A 24,203-nucleotide genomic window follows, 5' to 3' on the forward strand; every position below is an offset into this window, starting at 1 on the left:
TTGATTGACAACTGCATAATGAATGTTAGCTGCTAAAATCGAGCTACCCAGGAAGCTCGGGTGAAAAGCGTCTGGTTGATAAAAGGAAGCACGGTTCCAAAATAGGTTAAAATTGTCAATAAAAGCAAAACCGAAATGTCCGCAAGTGCGTATGAACCATGTGTTCAGGCTTAAAAGACGACTGAAGCGCTCGCTGCCGGGGGATAGCGGCGGTAAAGTGCCGCTTGCCCAGACCGACAGACCACAAGTTTGTAGCAGGTCGAAGAGGACATTAAAATCTCGCTTGGTTTGTTCCGATTGTCGGCGCACTGTTTCATTCGTCCCCACGTGGACAACGAGCCGGGATACGGATGGTGGAAGAGAGAGAAGAACATCTGGCAGGATGTTAGCTATGTCCGTAACGTTGGCTCCGGGATAACAGCGGGTGATAGGACCAATGTAGCGTGTGTGTTTAATGATGCTGTCGCCAACAATGACGGTGGTTGGTGAGTGCAGAGGATGTGAAGGATGAGTGCCAAGGGAAGCGTGAACTCTGTGGACTCTGTGAAGAGAATCCCGACCTCGTTGTCCTAAATCGTGCTCCTCAGGCCGGGTGGCAACTGAGGACGGGACTGGTGAGTGGTGCCGATGTTGTGGCCCACTCGTGTGCCGGGACACTGCGTCCCTGAGCAGCCCCACTCGAGAACGGCCGACCGGGCCACGCGTGGACTTACCCACTCCGGCCGAATTCAGCATGAGCGGCAGAGAATTCAAAGGAGCACCTGGGACCCCAGCCCTGGGGTCATATGCTACGGCTGACGTCTCCGACCGCAGGGGCGCAGCAGTGGCAGCGGGAGAATCCTCTGCCAGGGAGGAAAAACGATTCCTCATGACCAATCGAGGGCGGGGAGATGGTTCTCTGCTCCTCTCGCTGCGGGATGCCACCTCGACCCAGGTGGTACCATGGAGTGGTGTTGAACAGGATGGGCCTGGGCAGGTAGCTGGATGCCATCTCACCATGTCCGTCAGTGGAGCCTCTGTCATACTCACCGCTGTGATTTCGCTGGATTGCCTATTCATAATGACGGCGGAGAGTTGTGGGAAACGGGTCGTGAAAGACGCGACAAGGGACTCTTTTCGACGGAGTTCTTCCGTCAGACGACGGTCTTCCTCTCTCAGGTCAGAGATTGTTTTATTTGTTTCATCCTGCACCATTATGAACCGGGTCCGGTGACCGGGGCTAGCACAGCGGGCTAGCAGCGGCTAGTCTGAGGCAGAAGTATGCTAGCTGTTTGACAGTTGGCCGGTTCACCGGTGGGATCGTGCCCGTAGGTTAAAAATTTAAAACAGTCACTGTATACAAAAAATAATAAAAAGTATAAAAAGTATGTCCAAGCAGTAAAATTTGCGCAAGCTTACTACGATGAGCACTCCTTTATCTTTATCTTTATCTTTACTCCTACGGAGGCGAACAACTTCCGCGTCCTGTCAAGCCAAAAGAAATAGGAATCTAGGAAGTTCGTGTTAAAAAAATAAATAAATAACGTGAGCATTCTTAAATTAGATTTATTACTCAATATACGGTGGGTCAAGCTTCCCTCACACTTGATCTTTCAGTAGACCGTGTCTTCATCTTCACTCTTTATAGCCGTGATTCTCAAATAGTGGGTCGCGGTGCGATGTTGAGGCAGGCGCGTGGGACCCTGGGGAACATGCTTTTTTTCCGCCGTAGTCCAGCTGTACGATGCATAGTTTTGGGACCGAAAAAGGCAATCTCAGACAACGTTGAGCTAGTCAAAGCTATTTGTGTCAGGTATCGCCTTGCGGCGATGAGGAGGTGGACCCAAGAAGCGAGGAAGCCGGGGTAGGTGAAACTTAAAAGGGGATTTATTGAAGCTCAGCAGGGACAAACAACGGGGCGTGGACAAAGAAACAACAAAAGGCAACTAAACGAGACTTAACTGGAACGAGGACAAGGAACAAAAACGAGACGGGAACGAACAATGCGGACAGGGAACGATGACAAGAGCAATACGGGAACAGGGCGTGGTCGTGACAGTCCAAGGTAGCGAGATACACGGGAAATGCGGCAAGAAGGAACAATGACCCGACACTGCGTTGTCGGTCTGGAAGGTTTAAATAGTCCGGGTACTTAGGGGAGCAGATGGGAAGCAGGTGCGTGATGATGAACTGGGAACAGGTGCGTGATGATGAACTGGGAACAGGTGCGTGGCTGGTGAGAACGAAAACAATAACAAAAGCACATGGCAGGAAGGAGGGAAGAAAACAATAACACAAACACTGACATGCCCGACGCGGGTCATGACAATTTGTGCCCCTTGTTCACGCAGTACTGAATAAAAAAATTTAAAAAAGCGTCGCCCTGTCGCTCGTTGTCCCGGAGGTGATTTCTTTCCGCTTCTTAAATGCCCTGCGCTATGCTATCTTGCGCCGCAGCAAAACGGACTTTGTTTGAACTATATGTAAGTCCATACACAGCAGCAGCAACAAGCTACGTGATGGAAAATAAACGACTCCACTCACAAGTAGCGTGCTAAACGAGGAGGCGAGGAGGTGCTAAGCGCGCTAATCGCTAAAATTAATTGTTTCGATGCACGCTCGACGTTTAACAGAAGTCTCACTTGAACTGCGTTTGGGTGGAGAGCCAGCAGCAATGAACAGAAATGTTGTATTGCAACCATTAAATATCTAAACATAAAATAAAAGGAACACGGAAATGTCTGACGTCATCACGACGAAGTGGTTCGATGTCAAACGTATAGTAACTGTAATGATAGCAGTTATATCATTAGTCACTAGTTGGCAGTATTGCCTGATGTGTGTTTGGTTACCAGACGAACAAGTGTGTCTGCACATAGACGAGAATGCAAGTCAGTAAATAAAGAGACACAAGCTTGCAGCATCACATTACCTGCGTGACTTCTTAAGATAGAAGACAGAACATTACATGGTACCAGGTCGCGGGTCAAGAAAAGGACTGACGCGAGATGGGCTCCGTAAGGCCACCAGAAGCACTGAAATTCACGGGAAATGTGGACGCGAGTTGGCGGGCTTTCAAGCAACAATTCCTGCTCTACCTTGCCGCCGTGGGAGTCGGAAACAGAGCGGACGAAAGAAAAATAGCCCTTTTGCGAACCAATGCCGGAGCCGAGGCCATCGAGGTATTCAACACCTTTGTTTATGATGAACCCGAAGATAAAGACAAGTTTGAAAAGGTCCTACAAAAATCTGATGAACACTGTCTAGCTAAGAAAAACGAAACTTATGAGAGATACGTGTTTCGTTCAAGACTCTAACAGCCCGGTGAGTCCTTTGACAATTTCCTCACCGATCTCAAAATTAAAGCTAAGTCTTGTAACTTTGGTGATCTGAAAAACTCAATAATAAGAAAAGCCTTGCCAAGCTAACGAGCTAGCAAAGCAGCACGTGCTAACTTTCCAAGCAGCGCCATTTTATGAAAAAGCAGAGTCCGTGAAGGCAGTGACAAGGAAAGGTAAACTGCGATTCAAGAAAAAGACCAAAAACAATGAAAATGATCAAGCTCCATTCAGCTGGAAAAAAGTGTGGAGAAATGCACGAGCCAAAACGATGTCCTGCATTTGGGAGAACATGTGCTAAGTGTAAAAAGCAAAATCACGATGCTAAGATGTGCTACACCAAAAAGAAAGTGCACACTGTGCAGGAAGACACAGATGATAGTGATGACCTTAGTGACACTTTTTTCATCAAAATCGTGTCATATGACGAAAGCGATGTGCAACAACAAACTAGAGGAGACCCAGAGCAAGCTGTTAATGCAGTAAAAGAAGATAAAAGGATTGCACCACTGCTTGTCAATGGGACACTATTTGCTTTTAAAATTGACACAGGGGCAAAAGCAAACATAATAAATGAAAAAGACTTGAAATCACTTGAAGAGAAACCGGAAAGAGTCACAGACAAGCCCGTGAAATTGAAAACCTACGACAATCAGCCAATAAAAACAAAGGGATGTTGTAGGCTAAAAGTGACAGCAAAGGGAAGACAACACAAGTTAACGTTCACAATTGTGCCAAGTGGACTGGAGTCAATCCTTGGAGACAAGACATCTGAAGATCTTGGATTGGTAAAAAGAATTTACCAAATCAACAGCAAGGATGTCAATAAGAACAACAAAGTGTTGAAGAGTGAAGGTAGTAAGAGTATAGGGAACAAATACTTTTCTGTCTTCAAAGGACAAGGGACGCTACCTTACACTTATAAAATACTGCTCAAGGAAGATGCTGAACCTGTAGTACATGCCCCGAGAAGAGTCCCAGCCCCTCTCAAAGAGAGATTAAAAAAGGAACTGAGCAGAATGACACGGATCGGAGTCATAGAGAAAGTGGAAGAAAATTCCATCACGTGTGTTAAAAAGGGGAACTCCCAAGAGTTACGTGTTTGCCTCGACCCCAAAGATCTGAATGAGAACATTAAAAGAGAACATTATCAGATTCCCAACCGTGAAGAAATCCTGAGTGACATGGCAGGTGCTAAGTACTTTAGCAAATTAGATGCAACGCATGGATTTTGGCAGCTGATGCTGGACACCGAAAGCAGCAGGTACACCACCTTCAACACACCATTTGGGCGTTTCTGTTTTCTGAGACTGCCATTTGGCATAAAGTCTGCGCCTGAGATCTTCCACAGAGCTATGGAGTCAATCATAGAAGGTCTGGAAGGAACCCGTGTGTACATTGATGATTTGGTTGTTTGGGGAAACACGGAACAAGAACACAATGAGAGATTCGAGGAACTGCTACAAAGAGTTAAAATGAATGGACTTAAACTAAAACGAGAGAAATGTCTGTTTGGAGTTACAGAATTGACATTCTTGGGAGACAAGCTCACAGCAGATGGAGTGGTGCCAGACAGAACCAAAGTGCAAGCAATACTGGACATGCCAGTTCCAACTGAGAAAAAAGGACTTCTGCGAGCAATGGGGATGATAAACTTCCGGGGCAAGTTCATTCCAAACCTCTCTTCAAGGACAAAGTCCCTAAGTTTGCTGCTGCATCACAACGTAGTCTTTGAGTGGACAACAAAACATGACGAAGAATGGCAAGATCTAAAGAGAACTGTGACAACTGAGCCAGTCCTTGCCTACTTTGATCCATCAAAACCAACCAAAATTTCCACTGAAGCGTCGATGGGCGATGTGCCGTACTGCTGCAAAAGGCGAGAGACACATGGCAACCTGTAGCCTATGCATCCAGGTCAATGTCAGAGACTGAAAAACGCTCTGCTCAGATCGAAAAGGAGTCACTGGGTCTAGTGTTTGGATTTGGCAAATTTCACACGTATGTTTATGGACTGCCCACGTTCATAGCAGAGACTGATCATAAGCCACTGATTTCAATTAGAAAGAAAAATCTCAATGACATGACGCCCAGAATTCAACGCATGATGATGACGTTGCAGCGCTATGATTTTGAGCTAAAATACACGCCTGGAAAATACATAGTGCTTGCTGATGCGTTATCCCGAGCGCCGCACCCTAACAGTGACATCAAGGACTGCGTTACGGCGGAGGAGGCTGAGGCTCACATCATCACTTCAAGCCCTTTATACCGACAGGCAAATGGCCAGGCTGAGAAAGGAGTGCAAATCATCAAGAGACTGCTAAGGAAGGCCAAGGATGATGCATCTGATCCTTACCTTGCCCTATTGAGTTACAGAGGTGCACCTCTGGAGTGGGGAGCTTCTTCGCCTGCTGACCTACTCATGTGCCGTAAGCTTCGCACCACAAATACCACAAGGACATGACCACAACATTTGGATTGAAAAGAAGAGAATGCTCAAACTCAAACAGAAAATTGCATATGACAGAGCTACAAAACATCAGGAACCTCTTTCTGAGAAAGACACTGTACGGATCGAGGGACCTAATTGTTGGGACAGAAAAGCGACTGTCCTCAGCGAAACAGAAAAGCGACTGTCCTCAGCGAAGCCGAACCGAGATCTTACATTGTGGAAACAAAGGATGGACAAAGAGTGAGGGGGAACCGTAGGAGTCTTCTGAAGGTTCCCGGGAACTGTAAGAAATCTTCTGATGCGGCTGAGGCTGCAAAGCAGATGGATACATCGAAGGAGCACAGACCTCAACCACCAGCAATTTCTGGGATTACTGAACCTCTTCGAAGATCAACAAGAGTTAGACGACAACCGGACAGGCTGATTGAAAATGTTTAATGTTGTGTGATTTTTGCTAAAATTGTTCTAGAGCTGCTTGTTGTCAGAAAAAAAAGGGTAGATATTGAAAAGAAGTGAAAATAATTGCGAACAAAACAAAATTATTATAATATTAATCAAAAATAATAATAATGAAAAAAAAGCAAAGGCATTGTTTAACGTTTGAAAGGGAGATGTAATGATAGCAGTTATATCATTGGCCACTAGTTGGCAGTATTGCCCGACGTGTGTTTTGGTTACCAGACGAACTCGTGTGTCTGCACATAGACGAGAATGCAAGTCAATAAATAAAGAGACACAAGCCTGCAGCATCACTGTACCAGCGTGACTTCTTAAGATAGAAGACGGAACATTACAGTAACCATTAAAAAAAAACGTATAGTAACCATAAAATTGTTTTTTTAAAAAGCGTATCGTAAACATACTAAAGCTGTTGCTTTATGTTATTTACAAAGAATTTTTGTTTAAAATCCCCCTGGCTCTTCTTTTTGTCTTTTCTATATTATGTACGTATTAATAACTGTGTTTGGTTTGCTAATGTTAATAAAGGTTTTTTTTTACAAAAAACGTATGAGTAAATATTTATCATCTCATCAATATTTGCACAACAGAGTACTGAGTTTCGAGATCCTCACTATAATGGTTCAAATTTATATTTCTTATCAATTTAAGTTAGTTAAGGGATATTTTATTGACAATCTAATATCGATCTACAAAGACAGAAAAAAAAATTGGTGGTGGGGGGGCGCGAATCTTTTTCTTCTTGGTAGGGGCGGGCGTGAAATAATTGAGAGGCACTGCGAGTATATGCAGACATTATATTCATACAATCTTGCAGCCCGAGTGAACCACAGCATTGTTGCGAGTTCGGTAGGAGAAACGGAAACGTCCCACTGCTGTTCTAGCAGCGGCTTCTCCGGGCATAGGCGGAAGTGAGCTGCCTCGCCAATGTGGCGTTATTTTAGTTATTTTGTAAAAAAATTTTATCAACCGAATTAAAATATTATATAAAATATATATTAAAATAGAACAGTCAGGGATAAAAACAAACACAGAGGCGATGAAAGATTTTTTTTTTTTTTTTTATTGCAAAGAAAGATATTTGAAAAATACGTGCTTAAAGCATGACGTCATTAGCAAGCGCGCAGCTTCCGAAGGACCTCGACCACATCCACCGATCCGTCCACACCGGAACAAAAGCACCCACCGCTAAATTCTTCTGATTTAGTGTGCAACTGACTGCAATTTTTCTCAAAGGATGTCCAGTGCTACTCTAAAGGACTACGACATAATTCATTAAGTCTTTGTGTCCCGATAACCTCATCTTCGCGCGTTGATGCTTTTCGGCGTAGTTAGCTTAGCTTGTTAGCTAGCTAGCCGCTAACGAAAAGAGGCACATGACTCATCGCCAAGCAGAGATCGAGTGCGGATTTTTTGGAATTATCATTTGAAAATGTGTGAAATAACGACACCCAAGTACAAAGAGGAACTTTGTGGAATAAAAGAAGAGAACGAGCAACATCTTCAACTGCTGGACGAAGTTTGCAACCAGCCTCGTGTTGTGCCACTCGAAGCAGGTTTGTACACGTCTTACTCTCATTTGCTTTGTCAAGAACGACTTTCTATCGTTAAAAATATGCATCACAACATTAAGTTGTTTGGGGAAATGCGTCCAAGGTTATTTCCGCTTTATTTTTAAATATTGCCTTTTACTTGCAGGTCTGCTGAACATTTGTTTTTGCCAAATGAAATCAGTGCAGAAAATATATGCCAAAGAACAACCAATAGGGGGGGTGAACTCCATGTATTTTTTTCATAAAATTTGAACTGATTTAACATTTTACATTTTCTGGTATTTATATCTTGTTCAAGCAATTTCTCCCGGAAGGAATTCTGCCTGACTCTAAAAAATGTGCACACTGCGGCGAATACATCAATGGCGGTTGATCAATTTTAGTGGATAAAACACAAAATATTAAGTTTTTTTAAAAAAAATCAAGAACGTAATGGTCTTATTCATTTATTAAGTTTGTACTGGCTTCGTTGGGTGAGAGTCAATGAACCTCCGGTGGATCTGCACAGTTTTGTGCACATGTGCGTAGATTCACCGCATCCAAACATTTAAAATACATTTAATTCATCCATCCAAGGTTGCACGGATCTCAACGGTGAACAAGCGCATGCTGCAAGGAATGCATCTGCATCTTTGGCTTACAATGGGTTTAAAAAGGGAGTACGTCACAAACCCCTTTTCCACCAACAATTCCAGGAACATTTAGTTCCTGGTAATAAAGTTCTTGTGGCCCAGGTGGTTTGCATCTCGACTGCAACTCATAGTTCTTGATAATGTATGCAAAAGACAATGATGACGGAACAATGGGAGGTGTTGTGTTACTTTGTTACTCATTACTGACACCCTATGACTGTTATACATCATTGCGGTTACAAAATAATTCAGTGAACTCATAATATTTTGGTGCATCTTCGTCGAATTTGAATACATATTGGATAACTTTCAAATATACAGTCATTATTCAAATATGTCTGAAAGTCAGAGTGAAAGTGTTGTTGCTTAATGCTTATGTGTAAGAACTTTTACTCTTCAAACGTAATTTTGTTTTAAAATTTATTTCAAAACAGAAATTTTATAAAAATAAATAGGGTAATGTCGGAACTTACTCGCAGGATAAATGTCATTTTGGGTAAAAAAAACAAAACAAACGTAAATCATACAATAAATAGCGACTCTGATTCCAGGGCCCCTTTAATTTGTTTTGGGATCCAGATTATCATGAAAGCAAAAAGTACCCACGATGAAACTATCTATAAATGCAAAATGAATTACTTGAAAACATATTTCGCTTGAAGGATTCCTATTTTATCAATGACATTATGTTGCGATGGCCCCCAGTGGCCCCATCAATATGTTAGGGTCCCACAACAGGTGTTCCATCAGACGCACACAATAGCCTGTGTGTGCTAACTTCAGCTCGCTTCCAGAAACGTCTGTGACTATGTCAGGAATGAAATTGAGCATCAGCCGCAACGTGCTTCCTTTTTAAATACTCGTTTATCAGAGTTGTGCTGCTAAAGGGAGGTTTACATCGTAGGACGTAATTTTGTGAAATGCCCCCATGGTCCGGTCCAAATCGGGGTCGCACGCATTGATTCGTGTTCGGCAGGCACAAGTCAAGGTAGCACGGTAGAAACAAAATAAGACAAAGTCGCCGCCTGAGCTTTGACTTGACCAAACCAAATTTGTCTTTTTGTGTCCGACAGACGTCAGTGAAAACGATCTCCTTTCTGTGAAAGAGGAGCCAGACTTGACTCGCATCAAAGAGGAGGAGGAGGAGATCAACAAGTCACCAGTGAACGTTCTCCCTATAAAGACTGAAGATGAAAACAAGGATGTGAGTGAGGACAACAGAGGGGCGGAGCCTACAAGCAGCAGTTCAAGTCATCACGTGACAACAGAAGGTGATGAAGACCACTGGGGGCCATCACAAGCACATAATGAGGACACATTATCAGACGCTCATGACGATGATGATGATGATGATGACGATGATGGGCAAGCCAAAGGTGAAAGGGCACGTCACACTGATTCATTAACTTCAAAGTTGTCTTTAAAACCACACACAAGAACACACAGTGGAGAAAAAACATTTTCATGCTCATTTTGTCGCAAAAGCTTCTCACAAAAGGCACAATTTACAAGGCACACAAGAACACACAGTGGAGAGAAGCCTTTTTCATGCTCGGTTTGTGGCAAAGGATTCTCTCAAAAGGCATATTTAACAGAACACACAAGAATACACAGTGGAGAGAAGCCTTTTTCCTGCTCAGTTTGTGGCAAAAGCTTTTCTTTAAAGTCATATTTAATAAAACACACAACAATACACAGTGGAGAAAAACATTTTTCCTGCTCAGTTTGCGGAAAAAGTTTCTCTCAAAAGTCACATTTAACAGAACACACAAGAACACACAGTGGAGAGAAGCCTTTTTCCTGCTCAGTTTGTGGCAAAAGCTTTTCTTTAAAGTCATATTTAAGAAAACACACAACAATACACAGTGGAGAAAAACCTTTTTCCTGCTCAGTTTGTAGGAAAAGTTTCTCTCAAAAGTCACGATTAACAGAACATACAAGAACACACAGTGGTGAAAAACCTTTTTCCTGCTCAATTTGTGGAAATAATTTCTATCGTAAGTCGCATTTAATAAAACACACAACAATACATAGTGGAGAAAAACCTTTTTCCTGCTCAGTTTGTGGAAAATGCTTCTCTCAAAAGTATAATTTAACAAGCCACTTAAGAAGACACAGTGGAGAAAAGCCTTTTTCCTGCTCAGTTTGTGGCAAAAGCTTCTCTGGAAAGTTTAATTTAATAGAACACACAACAACACACAGTGGAGAAAAACCCTTTTCATGCTCAGTTTGTGGCAAAAAAGGCACATTTAACAGAACACGCAAGAACACAGTGGAGAAAAACCTTTTTCCTGCTCAGTTTGTAGGAAAGGTTTCACTCAAAAATCAACTTTAACAAATCATAGAAGAACACACGGTGGCGAAAAGCCATTCAGTTGCAGTGTTTGTGCTAAAAAATTCTTCACTAAACAGGGTGCTGAGAGTCACAATTGTGCTGGTGAGAATTGCAGCAATCCTTGAAGCTTAAAAAAAAAACGATGTAAATGTGATTTTGAATAAAATATGATAAATTTAATTTTGAAAAGCTTTTTTTATTGACATTAAGCCAATGTGATCAGTGCCAGAATAACCATTGTCTCTGAGTGATGATGAGTTGTTTTGTTTTTATATCAAACATTATCAATGAAATTAATTGCCTTTGCCTGGAACAACATTTGTTAACGTTATGCTTTTCAATTGTCTTTTTAATCCTAATGGAAAAGGTGTGAGATGAAACGGTGCTTATGAAATCGGTATCTTCCACAATCATCAATAAAATCACTTGTTCCACTTGCTCAACTGGCCTTCATTACGCTGTGTGAAAAGGTGAAAACCTGAACAAGAAGTTGAACTATAAAAAGAACCAGAAAGAGAAACGCAAGTAGTCTCAGTTTCTCTCAAAGGATTTAGAATGTCAGGAGTTGGCAACTTGATGGTGACTGGAGTCAACGTTTATTTGTCACCACGGAGGAGATGATCCGCATCACGCAGTTCGTTGCTGCTGCTGTCTGAATTTGCGTCCTGAATTTCACCGGCAGATCTTCAGCTATCCCACGTCTGACCCCAAATTGTTGTGGAATTTTCAGCAGTAAGGGAAGATCAATGAGATAGTCTGGAAAATAAATTGTCTTTTGGGTCAGTCTGTAGAGTGATCTCAGTGGGAGAAGTGCTGGGAAGATACTGATGCACACAGGAAGATGAAGATTTATTTGACAGTGGAATCTTAAAACAGAGATATTTTTTCTGCATTGAGCATACTTATCAGTCAAAGTTGTGTTGTACAAGAAGCGAAAGGCACTTTCTTCAAAAGCAGGTGGCCACAATAAATAACAAAAACCTTACTTGCTAAATAGTTTTCCATAACATTAAGATTGAACAAAATATTGACACGAATATTTAAAAAGAAACGATTAAACATTGAATACTAAATTATTACTAAAACAGTTGAATGAATCTTGAAATAATAGTGAATCGGCGTAGTTTAATGAATACTGAGACGAATAATGAAATATTTAAGTGCTTATATCAACACTGAAATCATTTTTAACACTAATATTTAGATATTTAGATAATAAAACAGTGACGTATTTTAATTTAAAATTTGCAATAACGTCACTGGCGAAAAACCCTGTAAAAAGGCAAAGGTGCAAACATGTTGACATAAAGTATCATTTTATCATGTCAACTGATAATAACAGGGAAATACATTTGGAATACTCTCCAACCGACGACATGGTTGCTGATGTTTTAACAAAACCAGCAACAAAAGTAAAATTCAATACATCTCTCAAGTTCATATTTGGGAACTAAAATGTTTGGTCAAATGCATACGGTTTAAATCTTTCGTTTTTTCTTTTTTCAAATCGTACGTTTTTCCAATGTTTAGAAAAAGATAACAATGATTTGCATCGCAAATGGCGACATCTGTCGGTGAGCGGTGACAGTGCTCCACATGGCCAGCAGCCAATCATATCACAGCGGGGTGTGTCCTGTTCTTCGGATTTCGTGCGGAACAGACTGCAGTTTTCACGCAGGAAATCCATTCAGCGCTACTTTAAAAATCGATGCCATCTTTAATTCGTCTCGTCGAACAAAGAGAAGCTCACGAGTTATCGCCAAGCAGAGATCAAGTGCGGATTTGTTGGGATTGGCGTTTGAAAATGTGTTCAAGAACGACACCCAAGTACAAAGAGGAACTTTGTGGAATAAAAGAAGAGAACGAGCAACATCTTCAACTGCTGGGCGAAGGTTACAAGCAGCCTCGTGTTGTGCTACTCAAAGCAGGTTTGTACACGTTTTACTCTCATTTGCTTTGTAAAGAACGACTTTCTATCGTTAAAAATATGCATCACAACATTAAGTTGTTTGGGGAAAGCGTTCAAGGTTAATTGCCTCTCTCATGTCTTGAATAGACATTAATGTTTCACAAGTTTGTTTAAGTCAAAGATTTAGAATTTGTTCACCTTTCCTCCTAAGCAAGTATATTATTTTTGTTCTCTTGGTGCCGTTGGAATTTAACTCTAAGACTGTAGCATAACTTTTACCAAATTATTCGAATTAATTATCTGATTCCATTAATGATTAACCAAACATGACCGACATTCATCCAACAATTATGCGCGCTCGTTTTGAGAGAAAGATGACCAGGAAGCCGGCAACTTCACACAGGAGCCGATTTATTCCTCACAGGAGATCTAGTACAAAAGCCCTCTCAACACAGTTCTGCGCGCCTCTGTACCCAACAGAAGACAAAGTTTTGTTACCTCTTTTGGATTTCACCTGGACGGGTAGTATTGATAACACATAGTCCTGTTTACTGGTCCCAGTCAAGCCAGTGGACTGAATTGACACTGTCAGGTTTAAAAGGTCCTGACGCCTTCATTAGACTGAATTAAATGCAGAGAACCAGAGGAATAACCAGGGAAGGTTTTGTCTTTTCTCCATCGCGATGGGAGGAGAAGCCAGGAAGTGAAGTAGACGTCTTGCCAGTTCACTCTCCCGCACTCTCACTGGCTCCTTCGCCCATCCCTCTGGACTTTATTCAAAGAAAAACGAAACCTATGGAAAGTGAAACTTAAAACAAGCGTGTGGGTGTGCGCATGTGTGCTGAAGCAATGATGTGCGTGTCTGTGAGTGTGTGTGTAATTATCATTGATACAAATAGTGTATAAAAAACATGATTAAAAATACACAAACTATTTACATACTCTCACATTTCCCCCCTGTTTGTCGGATTTAAATCATGTCCATACGGCTTTAAGATGAGTCATCAGGGAATAAAACATATAAAAATACATTTCAATGTGCCTAGTGAAAAATAACAAAACTGTCTCCACGCAGAGCTTGTCTCTGGGGGACTCGATGCAGGCCCCTTGCCTCGCTGTAGGAGGAGACAGCCGTCTTTACCTCCCGGATCTTCGTGTGTGGGGCTTGGGCGACAAGTCCATATTCATTTTACGTTTCAGTGTCCAGTTCGAGTTCGTCATTGTCCAGTTCGAGTTTGTCATACTCAACATCAATCAGATTGTAATGTTACTTTTGGGCAACAAACATGCAATTAATCATCATTTTTGTCATAAAAATAATGCAACAAAAACAGACTACACATAACAAAAAATGAAAACCATAATTATCCCGATATATATTGTGTCTTTCAAATTCTTCATAGTGGTCATAACATCAATAATTGTTTCATTTTTAAAACTTTAAATGCAATTATGTTCTTCAATCAAGGTTCAAATTTCTTTATGTACGTCATTAATTTCCAAACCATATCTAATCTTTTTATTCTGTGGCTTCAACATTCGTATCTGTGGCTGGTGGTGTGGTTCTGATGTGCGTGTGGTCCGAGATTGTGACTCGGGGAGGGATTCGCGTTGCTAGGCCTTTAGCTGGAAACCGGTGAAGCTTGTACTGCAACTGGTGGATCCAGCTGCCACGCCCCGCGACCTTTGCAGCGTCGGGGTCACCGCCATCATGTGGCGAGGGCCATCTCAGCATTCACTTCCCCCCAACGGAGTCGTTTCAACACCTTGAAGAAGAGTTGGTCTTCCACACGGACGTAATTTCTGTAAATCAGAACAACACTTGACCAGTATTGGCGTCTTTTGGATCTTTTTCGGTCAAACATGTTTTTCGTTGGTGGTTCTGATGAACCTGAGAGTCTATAGGGGATAGTGTCCTTCCTTCGGCTGGCATTGTCCTCATTGCTGTGATTGAAACACAGTCTGGCCATTGTCTCCTTTTTTTTTTTTTTTTTTTTTTCATTAGTGCGTTCCACAAGTCCTGCAGACTGTATGCACAGTGACGCTTTGAGTCCATTTTTAACAACTGTCCCACTTGTTACAACATCATTCACAAAATGCATCATTTTCACTTCAAATCACTTCTTGAAATTCCAAATGTCAGGATAATTTGATTACACAACACTTTTCCCAATCGTTTTTAGCATCAGCATGTGTTGTTGGAAACAGCTTGATCCATTTTGAAAACATATCAATCATAGTCAAACAATATTGCAACCCAAACAAATAACAGTGTCCAAAAAAATTTTTGTTGAAAAGTCTGTATGTGGGAACAATTCCATATGATATCTCCTCCCTGTTGAGGCACGACGTCTGCTCGTGTCTCACTCAATGTTTGCATCATTGTCCACCCAATGTGCATGTTCAATTAGTGGTGCCTTTTTTCCTGGCCTGAAATCAACTTGTCAAGTTGATTTACTGTGTGTGTGTGTGTGTGTGGGGGTGTGTGTGTGTGTGTGTGTGTGTGTGTGTGCTTTCATGAAACCTCTTGTGCTTTGTTGACTCTGGGGTTATGGCTTGGCTCCAGCCTTTATTCAATCATAATCGTGTCATTTTCTGTTCAGAAATTTTTTTTTATTTACAAATACTTACTTAGATGTGTTTTATGTGCAACTTTTCTTTTATCTTTTGTGATTTTTAAAGCACCCGTTCGCCCAAAATCAACAGAACACAAGAACATTTTATCTTGACTGTGAGTTCACATTGTAACCATACAGCTCATACAAGATGGGAAACTCCAAATTTTAATTAGCTCACAACCGCCTACGCTCTTCCTGCTAATCCTAACAATTTCTCTCTTTTACAAGTTATCTGTTGGTATCGCACTACTAATACTCCCATCGCATAAAAGTCAGCGTGATTTCTTCCTACAACCTTGGTTCTCAGACACTTTCTTATCAGTCTGGAAGGTGCACCTGGTCTTCAAGTCCTACACGTCTTAACTCCTCCAGTCGGGAGGAAAATATGTCAAAAAGTCAAGTCATGGGTTTGGTGAAAATTTGGACGGCTCCACAGTCGTGTGGCGCCTTCTAAATGGTGCGTGGAAAAAGAATGGCGCTGGGCTTAAATGCATCGCACCTTATTAATGTAATGTTACAATTAAATCGCCGTGCAATGTGAATGTCGTGTGATGGAATGTCTTTTTTTTTTCATTCCTTAAAGCAGCAGTGAAAGCTCTTGATCACACTCTTAAGTGGTTCTCTGCCACGAAATCCAAATTGTTGTGACTAATATGCAAATGGATTCACTTTCCTATGTTTCTGCAGCAACACAAGTCCATGAAGCCATTTTTTGCAGTCACTGTTTGCCCAAATGGCTTATAATAATAATTTGGTAGTGCATTAAGATGCTTTGTAAATACAATCTTGCAGTGTATCTCCACAAGTTCCAACATACACAACCCATTTTATGGCCATGATACTATTGTTTTAAACTCACCCTAAGCCTGTTGGGCTCTTTCTCTGCCGCATAAATTACAGCCCTGAGAGACTTTGGGCTCCAACTTTATCTATGAAAGGTCAGGGACTTAATGGAGGTCATGAAAGTCCCAAGGAAGGTGTCTACACAAAAGTGGTCTGGCAAAGTTTTATTACTATTTTTCTTCCCGCTTATCACTGACAATGCGTCCTTTTAAAGTTTTGACTCTTGTTTAAATTCGCCCTTGCCTATTGATTCTGATATTAAAGTCCAATTGTCAGTGTATCACGGCCTAATAAGCAAAACGCATGTTGATGTAGAAGTCCTTCTACACACACTTTTTATGTTAGTTTTTTTTCCTTTCGCCATGTGATCCTCTGTTGCTTCTCTCTTCGTCCTGAAAAGTTATTGTTTATCACAAGACTCTCTGCTTCCTTCTTTTTTTCAAATGTTTTCTCTTTTTCTTCCTTCTGCTCAACACGTTCAAGCTTTTTGTGCATAATTTAGAATCTTCTTTTCCATTTTACAAGTTGGCCAATTTAAATTAGGTTGTTTTATTTGAAAAGCCTGTAATTCTCTTTTTCCCTTTTCACATAATCACAAATTTCTTATCACAAAATGAACATGTTAATTCTACTTCGAAGTGGACAAGTACACATCAATGTTATTTGCAATTTCTAATTTCTTCTCTGCTTTAATGAAAATTATAGCCCTTGCCAAATTTTTCCTGTATCATTTATATTTCTGCATTTCATTGCATCTCTGGCCTACTTTAATATAAACATCATCAACTGGAATATGAAATCTAAAATATTTATTTCTTCAATTCACCAAAAAGCAAAATCTAATTTCTATCCTCCTCCTCACAGGAGCCTCTCCACAGTCCGCTCCTAATTTCCAAATTCACTGTAGTTTTTCCACAACCACTCAAACCTACCAATGTCTCGAATCAAAATTTAAAAAATCAAGAAACACCTATGTTTTTGCAAAAATTCCTCATGTTCACTTTCAGAAGCTTCATCCAATTGTTAAAATTTCATAACACCTACTTCTCCCTTTCTGAAGGTGACGCAAGTATACAATTAAGTAAAAACCATCATCAAAATGATATATCTTGTCAATTGAATCATGTAAATATAAATTATCTCATCACTAAACTTTTTCTGTAAATTAATCACATCCCCACAACTTGGGCTCTCATTATTCTGTAAAAATAAAACTAATTTCAATTCATGCAACCAACTCAGTGGCCTTCTGGGTCCCTCAACCACACAGGTTCTAATTCTGTTACTCTGTTCCATTTTTCCCCTTGCAAATCTGACTATGGCCCCTTTCTCACTTGCCCTATCATTTGAAATTGATTTATTATAAGCAATCCTATCTGCACCAATGTCACATAAAAAGGGTAATTGGTGTCCCATTACCAATACGGTTATTTCAGCTCAATCATTTAATCAAAAGCCAATATCTTTTGTAAATTTAGGAAAACCTCTTCATTTAAAAACTCATCTGTTCTTTAATCTTTCTATCTTAGTCATGCTGAAGGCTGCTTCTTCTCAAGGCAATTTCTTGCTATCTGGCCTTCTTTTAGTGTGGTCTTCCTGTGTGGTTGACGGCAGTTTCTGGCAAAGTGTCCTGATCTGCCACAACTGTAAAAAATATCATCTCCGGTGGGAAGGCGTCCTTGTCTCAGCCTCTTCCACCTTGATAAAAGACATTCTGACCTTTATTCTGATAAAAAGTGTCTATAGACCTCTGTTTCTTTTTATTTTCTATCTTCTCAGCATGGAGGGCGTGATTTACATACTCCTCCAGGGTACCTGTTGGCAGGCAAATGTAATGTTTATTCACCCACTTATGAATTTCCTCTCTTGATCCTGCATGTAAAGCATTCTTCAACTGCTGTTGAAATGCCCCATCCACATCACCATCTTCCTGCAGCCCGCTGTGGTTTTGAAACACAGCTGTCATTCTCACTTTGTATTGCCCAAATGTCTCATCTTTTCTGTTTCTTGTCACCCTCTTCTCTTTTTAAGGCTACCCTCATCCAATATTCTGTTTCCTCAAAGCCATTTTTCTTCATCTTTTTGTGGTCTTTCTTTGTCTTTGCTATGATTGATTTCTGCAATGCGGCTATTTTTCGTGTTTTTAACTGACCATTAAAACTATGTTCAGCTTTCCATGAGTCTAAATACTGAATTTTATCAAGATCCTGTTTTTTTTTATGAACTTCCTTATCTTCACTCATCTTTTTAAACCAGCCTAGGCGTCTGGGTTCAATTTCTTTATTTTTCAGAAAACGCACATCAGGCTATTTCTCTCTTTTCTTTTAAGCCTATCCCGTTGTATAAGTTATTTTATTTAATTTCAAATTTAAATGAATTTATCTCCTCAAATCATCTTCTTTATTAATTTCTTTTGTAAATTTGGGAATTATTTTTCTCAATAAGATCTCGTCACTCATAAGTAGCCTTTCGTTGGTTACTAATCCTTGATTCCATTTTATCTCTACTTCATCAATCCTTTTAGCATAATTCCAACCACTTTGATCACTCTCCCTGACATTTAGACACACAGACAGACACTCAGACAGACACACAGACATATACACGGGCCCACAAAACGACACACACAGTTCTCAACACTGAACAACTACAAACAACAATAACATGTTAGTATAACAGCAACACAATCCATCTTTATCTTTTGCCCATAATAAGTCCTTTAATTCAACTAATATCGCTCATAATTATGCATGTGCAGCCCTATAGGGCCAATGCAGCCTCTGCCACAAATGCACACTGCCACTTATACACACAACACATTGAGGTGAGCGCTTTTTTGGTTTATCTATCTTTTATTGGGGGTTTTTTGTCTTATCGATGCAGTTCTGTCTGATCTAGTTCTCATTCTATGTGGCGTTACCTGATAATGTGGGTGGTGGGGGGGTAATTCAGGATGCAGGGGGCAGTTGCAACCCCGCCCCTTCTTTACCTTCTTCAACAACACTCTCTGTCATCCTCAAATACTATTCCTGTTTATAACCCTTATTGCATTATACGGGATAAAATTCCAAATGGTATTTGTAATCCCCAATCACACCATTCACTCACTTTGCATACAGCAAAATGATCATTCCACATCTGGTGTTGTGTGTGCGGGTTTTTTTTTTTTTTTTTTTTTTCTCTTCAGCTTCTCTGCAAATTCTTCTCTCACTACCCTGAAACCTGATCCTTCAGGCTTGGCCCAGCCAGACCTCTTCTTTTGCTGTTGTCTGGTCAGCTACTTCTCCAAACCCACACACACACACACACACGCACGCACGCCCCCTCACGCACATACGCTCTTTCTCAAACCCCCACCTTTTTTTTTTCTCTTTGTCCTCATACACACACACACAGCTGCGCAGCTACAAACAATATTCAAATAAAAATAATAAAAACCACCAAAAATAATGCCTTATTATTCCCTAAATTTCAATGTGAAATTGTGAGTAGACCTCTAAGTCGTCGATAATTTCTATTTATCGACACCGAGGAACTTTTAATAGACTCTACCGTGCTGTCGGTTTGAACGAGTTACGACCTAATTTCTTCTTTTTGTAACTCCCTAAACAACACGATCCGGTTTAGACGTACCGCAGGACGTTCTTTTTTACCACCGCGTTATCTGTAAGGGAGACCCAGTCTCCCGAGAAACCCAGTTTCTCAATGAGTTACGGCCTAATACTATTTGTAACTCCTTGAATAACGCGATCCGGTTTTTTTCCTTTCTTCTTTTTTTTTATCAGACGGACCGCAGAACCGTCAATCAACGCAACCGTGCTTTCCGTAAGGGAGACCCTGTCTCCCGAGAAACCCAGTTTCTCAATGAGTTATGGCCTAATTATTTTTCTATAACTCCTTAGACGAGCACGATCCAGTTTCTTTTCTTTTCGACCGAACTACTGCAAAACGGCCGGCGCGCGCTTCCTTACTCACATAAATCACCCCTTACGAATTGTGTTAATATTTAAAATTTTAAAATGGTGGCACAAAATAATTTGAAAAACAATACCTGGCTTCCTCCGGATCCGCCTGGTCCGACAGGGAACCGACATCCGGGCGGACGGCCGCGCCGCAGCTCAGGGACCCGCTTTCAAATGGTGAAGCGCTGACGTCAGATTCGTTGGCCCCCGAAATATCCAGCGACGTTCGCCCGCCCGGGTGTGGCTCCCGGGTTGACCGGCACCAATAAATGTCAGGTTTAAAAGGTCCTGACGCCTTCATTAGACTGAATTAAATGCAGAGAACCAGAGGAATAACCAGGGAAGGTTTTGTCTTTTCTCCATCGCGATGGGAGGAGAAGCCAGGAAGTGAAGTAGACGTCTTGCCAGTTCACTCTCCCGCACTCTCACTGGCTCCTTCGCCCATCCCTCTGGACTTTATTCAAAGAAAAACGAAACCTATGGAAAGTGAAACTTAAAACAAGCGTGTGGGTGTGCGCATGTGTGCTGAAGCAATGATGTGCGTGTCTGTGAGTGTGTGTGTAATTATCATTGATACAAATAGTGTATAAAAAACATGATTAAAAATACACAAACTATTTACATACTCTCACAGACACCACAGCACCGTCCGTCTCTGACACTTTCTAAATCAACATCGGCCTGTGTTGAACTTATTTGCTTCGTTTGGGAATAAATATGCAACAAGGTAGGGTGCTTCTTATTGCATACTCTACACACCAAACGTCCTTTGCATTCTCTGCTTCTGTGCCCAATGCACAAACAACCAAAGCACATTCCTTTTTCCCTCAAAAAAGACATCTTTTCGACTTGCGTCTTTTTATCCAATAGAAGGCAAACATCCAAAGAATGTCCAGCTCCACAAAACAAGCATGCCTTTACAGGTAAGTTCTTCTCCATTTTATTTACAGGCTCCATTTTCTTTTCCACAGGTGCTATTGTAGTGGCAAAGCTACTCCCTTTAGCTTTCGTACCAGTCCGAAATGTCACAGCTCTAAACTCTCCTTTTCCTGTTGCAGGCAAATCTTGTATATCTCCAAAGAGAGGATCACTTGCAATCTTAACTTGCTTCTCCACAAACTCCACAATGTCATGAAATGTGGCTCTGCGATGGTACGTTTCTTGCAGATGGCAGACCACACTTCTCCACTTATCTCTGAGCTCATAAGGCAGTTTTTTAACCATATTTTGCATATTGGTGGGCACGTTTAGGTCACCTACAGAATCTCCCATTGAATTACAGCATTCACGAAGCAATAAACTGTAGGCCTGCAAGGCCTTGAGATTTTCTCCCTTTAGCAAAGGCCATGAAAGTACCTTGTCCATGTATGCAGAAGCTACTTTAAACGGATCTCCAAAATGTTCTTGTAGCAAAGCCTTCGCTTTAATTAATCCACGAGAAAGTGGCAGATGTTGACCGCTTCGGACCAGATCCAGGGACTGGCCTCTGGTATATTGCTCGAGGTAGTACAAACAGTCCTTGTGATTAGGAGTTATTTCTTCGATGTTGTGTTCAAAGGCTCTTATGAAACTTAGGTATTGTAATGGATCTCCATCAAAAACTTGCAAATCTCGTTTGGGTAACAGCAAAAGTGATTGTTGTTTGAAAAGTGAAGATGTTATTTCATTTTGCTTCTCCAGTGCTGTAAGCAAACGATCAGATGTACTATCGGTTGTTGGTGAAGCTTGGTCACTCTGTATTGTTGGAATAGTTTCACGTTGTACACCTGCTGGTAGTGATGACAGACCGGCCCCAGTTAAGACAGAATGAAGCTCAGGTTGAGGATACACTTTGGGTCTGACAGTAGCACCTCCTGTTGAAATTATGTACGGCTTTCAAGCAACAATTCCAGCTCTCCCTTGCTGCCGTGGGAGTCGGAAACAGAACGGACGAAAGAAAAATAGCCCTTTTGAGAACCAATGCCGGAGCCGAGGCCATCGAGGTATTCAATGAACCCGAAGATAAAGACAAGTTTGAAAAGGTCCTACAAAAATTTGATGAACACTGTCTAGCTAAGAAAAACAAAACTTATGAGAGATACGTGTTTCGTTCAAGACTCTAACAGCCCGGTGAGTCCTTTGACAATTTCCCCACTGATCTCAAAAATTAAAGCTTAGTCTTGTAACTTTGGTGATCTGAAAAACTCAATGATAAGGGATCAGATTGTGTTCGGGACTAACGAAAAGAAACTAAGAGAGAGGCTGTTGAGGGAGGCGGACCTAACATTGGAAAATGCAAAAAAGACTTGCCAAGCTAACGAGCTAGCAAAGCAGCACGTGCTATCTTCCCAAGCAGCGCCATCTTATGAAAAAACAGAGTCCGTGAAGGCAGTGACGAGCAAAGGTAAACTGCGATTCAAGAAAAAGACCAAAAACAATGAAAATGATCAAGCTCCATTCAGCTGGAAAAAGTGTGGAGAAATGCACGAGCCAAAACGATGTCCTGCATTTGGGAGAACATGTGCTAAGTGTAAAAAGCAAAATCACTATGCTAAGATGTGCTACACCAGGAAGAAAGTGCACACCGTGCAGGAAGACACAGATGATAGTGATGACCTAAGTGACACTTTTTTCATCAAAATCGTGTCATATGATGAAAGCGAGGTGCAACAACAAATTAGAGGAGACCCAGAGCAAGCTGTTAATGCAGTAAAAGAAGATAAATGGATTGCACCACTGCTTGTCAATGTGACACTATTTGCTTTTAAAATTGACACAGGAGCAAAAGCAAACAAAATTAACGAAAAAGACTTGAAATCACTTGAAGAGAAACCGGCACAGACAAGGCCGTGAAATTGAAAACCGACAACAATCAGCCAATAAAAACAAAGGGATGTTGTAGGCTAAAAGTGACAGCAAAGGGAAGACAACACAAATTAACGTTCACAATTGTGCCAAGTGGACTGGAGTCTGTTAGGATATGTCACCAATTTTGTGTATTCATAATCATGTTTCATACACTATTTGTATCACTAATAATTGTATACACACAGACACTCATTTAGCACACATGAGCACAGCCACACACACACACACACATTCGGTTTCAAGTTTCTGAATCTTCGAGCTGAAGTTTTAAACTGTCTGTTGTGATTGGTTGTTTCCTGCCTGTCTGCTAGAATTCCAGAAGACAGCCCCCCTCTTTGTCTCTTTATGTCCGGAGGAGAGTCAGAGGAGGGGGTCAGATGAAGGGAGTGTGGGAGGCCGAACAGGCCTGTTCGGCCTCCGGCTCTCTCTCTCTCACCAACTCGCAAATTGGAAAATAAAACTTTGCTTGATTGACTTTGGACATTCAGCCATCATTATTTAAATAATTCCCAGTGTAAAAAAGGCGTCAGGGCCGTTTTAAACCTGACATTTATTTGGTGGAGAATGCGGGCAGCCGCACTCGGACGGGCGTCGTCGTTGGATCTTTTGGACGCCATCGAATCTGACGTCAGCGCTTCAACATTGAGAAAGCGAGGCCTCCAAGTTCCTGCGACGGCGCACCGCCCGGATGCCGGTTGCCGATAGGACAAGGCTGATCCAGAGGAAATCAGGTATTGTTTTTCAAATTATTTTGTGCCACCATTTTAAAATTTAAAATATTAACACAATTCGTAAGGGGTGATTTATGTGGGTAAGACAGCGCGCGCAGAGGCCGGGCCTCGACCGTTTAGTCAGTACGGTAACAAAAACTGCATCGTGCTAGTCCAAGGAGTTATGTAAAAATAATCGGTAGCGAATTAGGCCATAACTCATCGGTAGCGAATTGACCATAACTCGTTGAAACTGAGCAAATTTTAGACACGGATAGCACGGTGAACAAATTGATTTGTTCCTCGGCGTCGATGGTAGCGAATTTGGCCATAAACTGAGCAAATTTTAGAGATTGATCCGCCTAGAGAAGGGAGCCAAAGTTTCCGCGAAAATTAGAAGGTTCCCTCCGGTGTCGACAATGGAAAAGAGTGGCAATCAGGAGAAGGTCTTACTCACAATTTCACATTGAAATTCAGGGAATAATAAGGCATTATTTTCGGTGGTTTTTATTTGAAGTGTTTTGGGGGCTGTGCAGCTGTGTGTGTGTGAACAAAGGAACAAA

The 24,203-nt window shown here is 41.4% G+C and overlaps 1 protein-coding gene across 1 annotated transcript in view; it reads right to left on the minus strand.

Moving 5' to 3' along the window:
• Positions 1 to 569: 569 nt before the first annotated feature.
• Positions 570 to 24,203, minus strand: part of LOC148342270 (uncharacterized) — a 35,931-nt gene continuing 12,297 nt past the window's right edge. Inside the window, exons 3-6 of the mRNA XM_088288115.1 lie at positions 1,399 to 1,464; positions 1,105 to 1,185; positions 809 to 1,051; positions 570 to 716 (exon numbers count right to left, since the gene is read on the minus strand). Coding sequence (XP_088144241.1) covers positions 570 to 716; positions 809 to 1,051; positions 1,105 to 1,185; positions 1,399 to 1,464 — 537 coding nt within the window. The remainder of the gene's footprint in view (positions 717 to 808; positions 1,052 to 1,104; positions 1,186 to 1,398; positions 1,465 to 24,203) is intronic.

This window comes from Idiotropiscis lumnitzeri, chromosome 2, assembly GCF_059441095.1.
Source record: "Idiotropiscis lumnitzeri isolate Australia: NSW breed Sydney's pygmy pipehorse chromosome 2, RoL_Ilum_1.0, whole genome shotgun sequence".
Taxonomy (NCBI): domain Eukaryota; kingdom Metazoa; phylum Chordata; class Actinopteri; order Syngnathiformes; family Syngnathidae; genus Idiotropiscis; species Idiotropiscis lumnitzeri.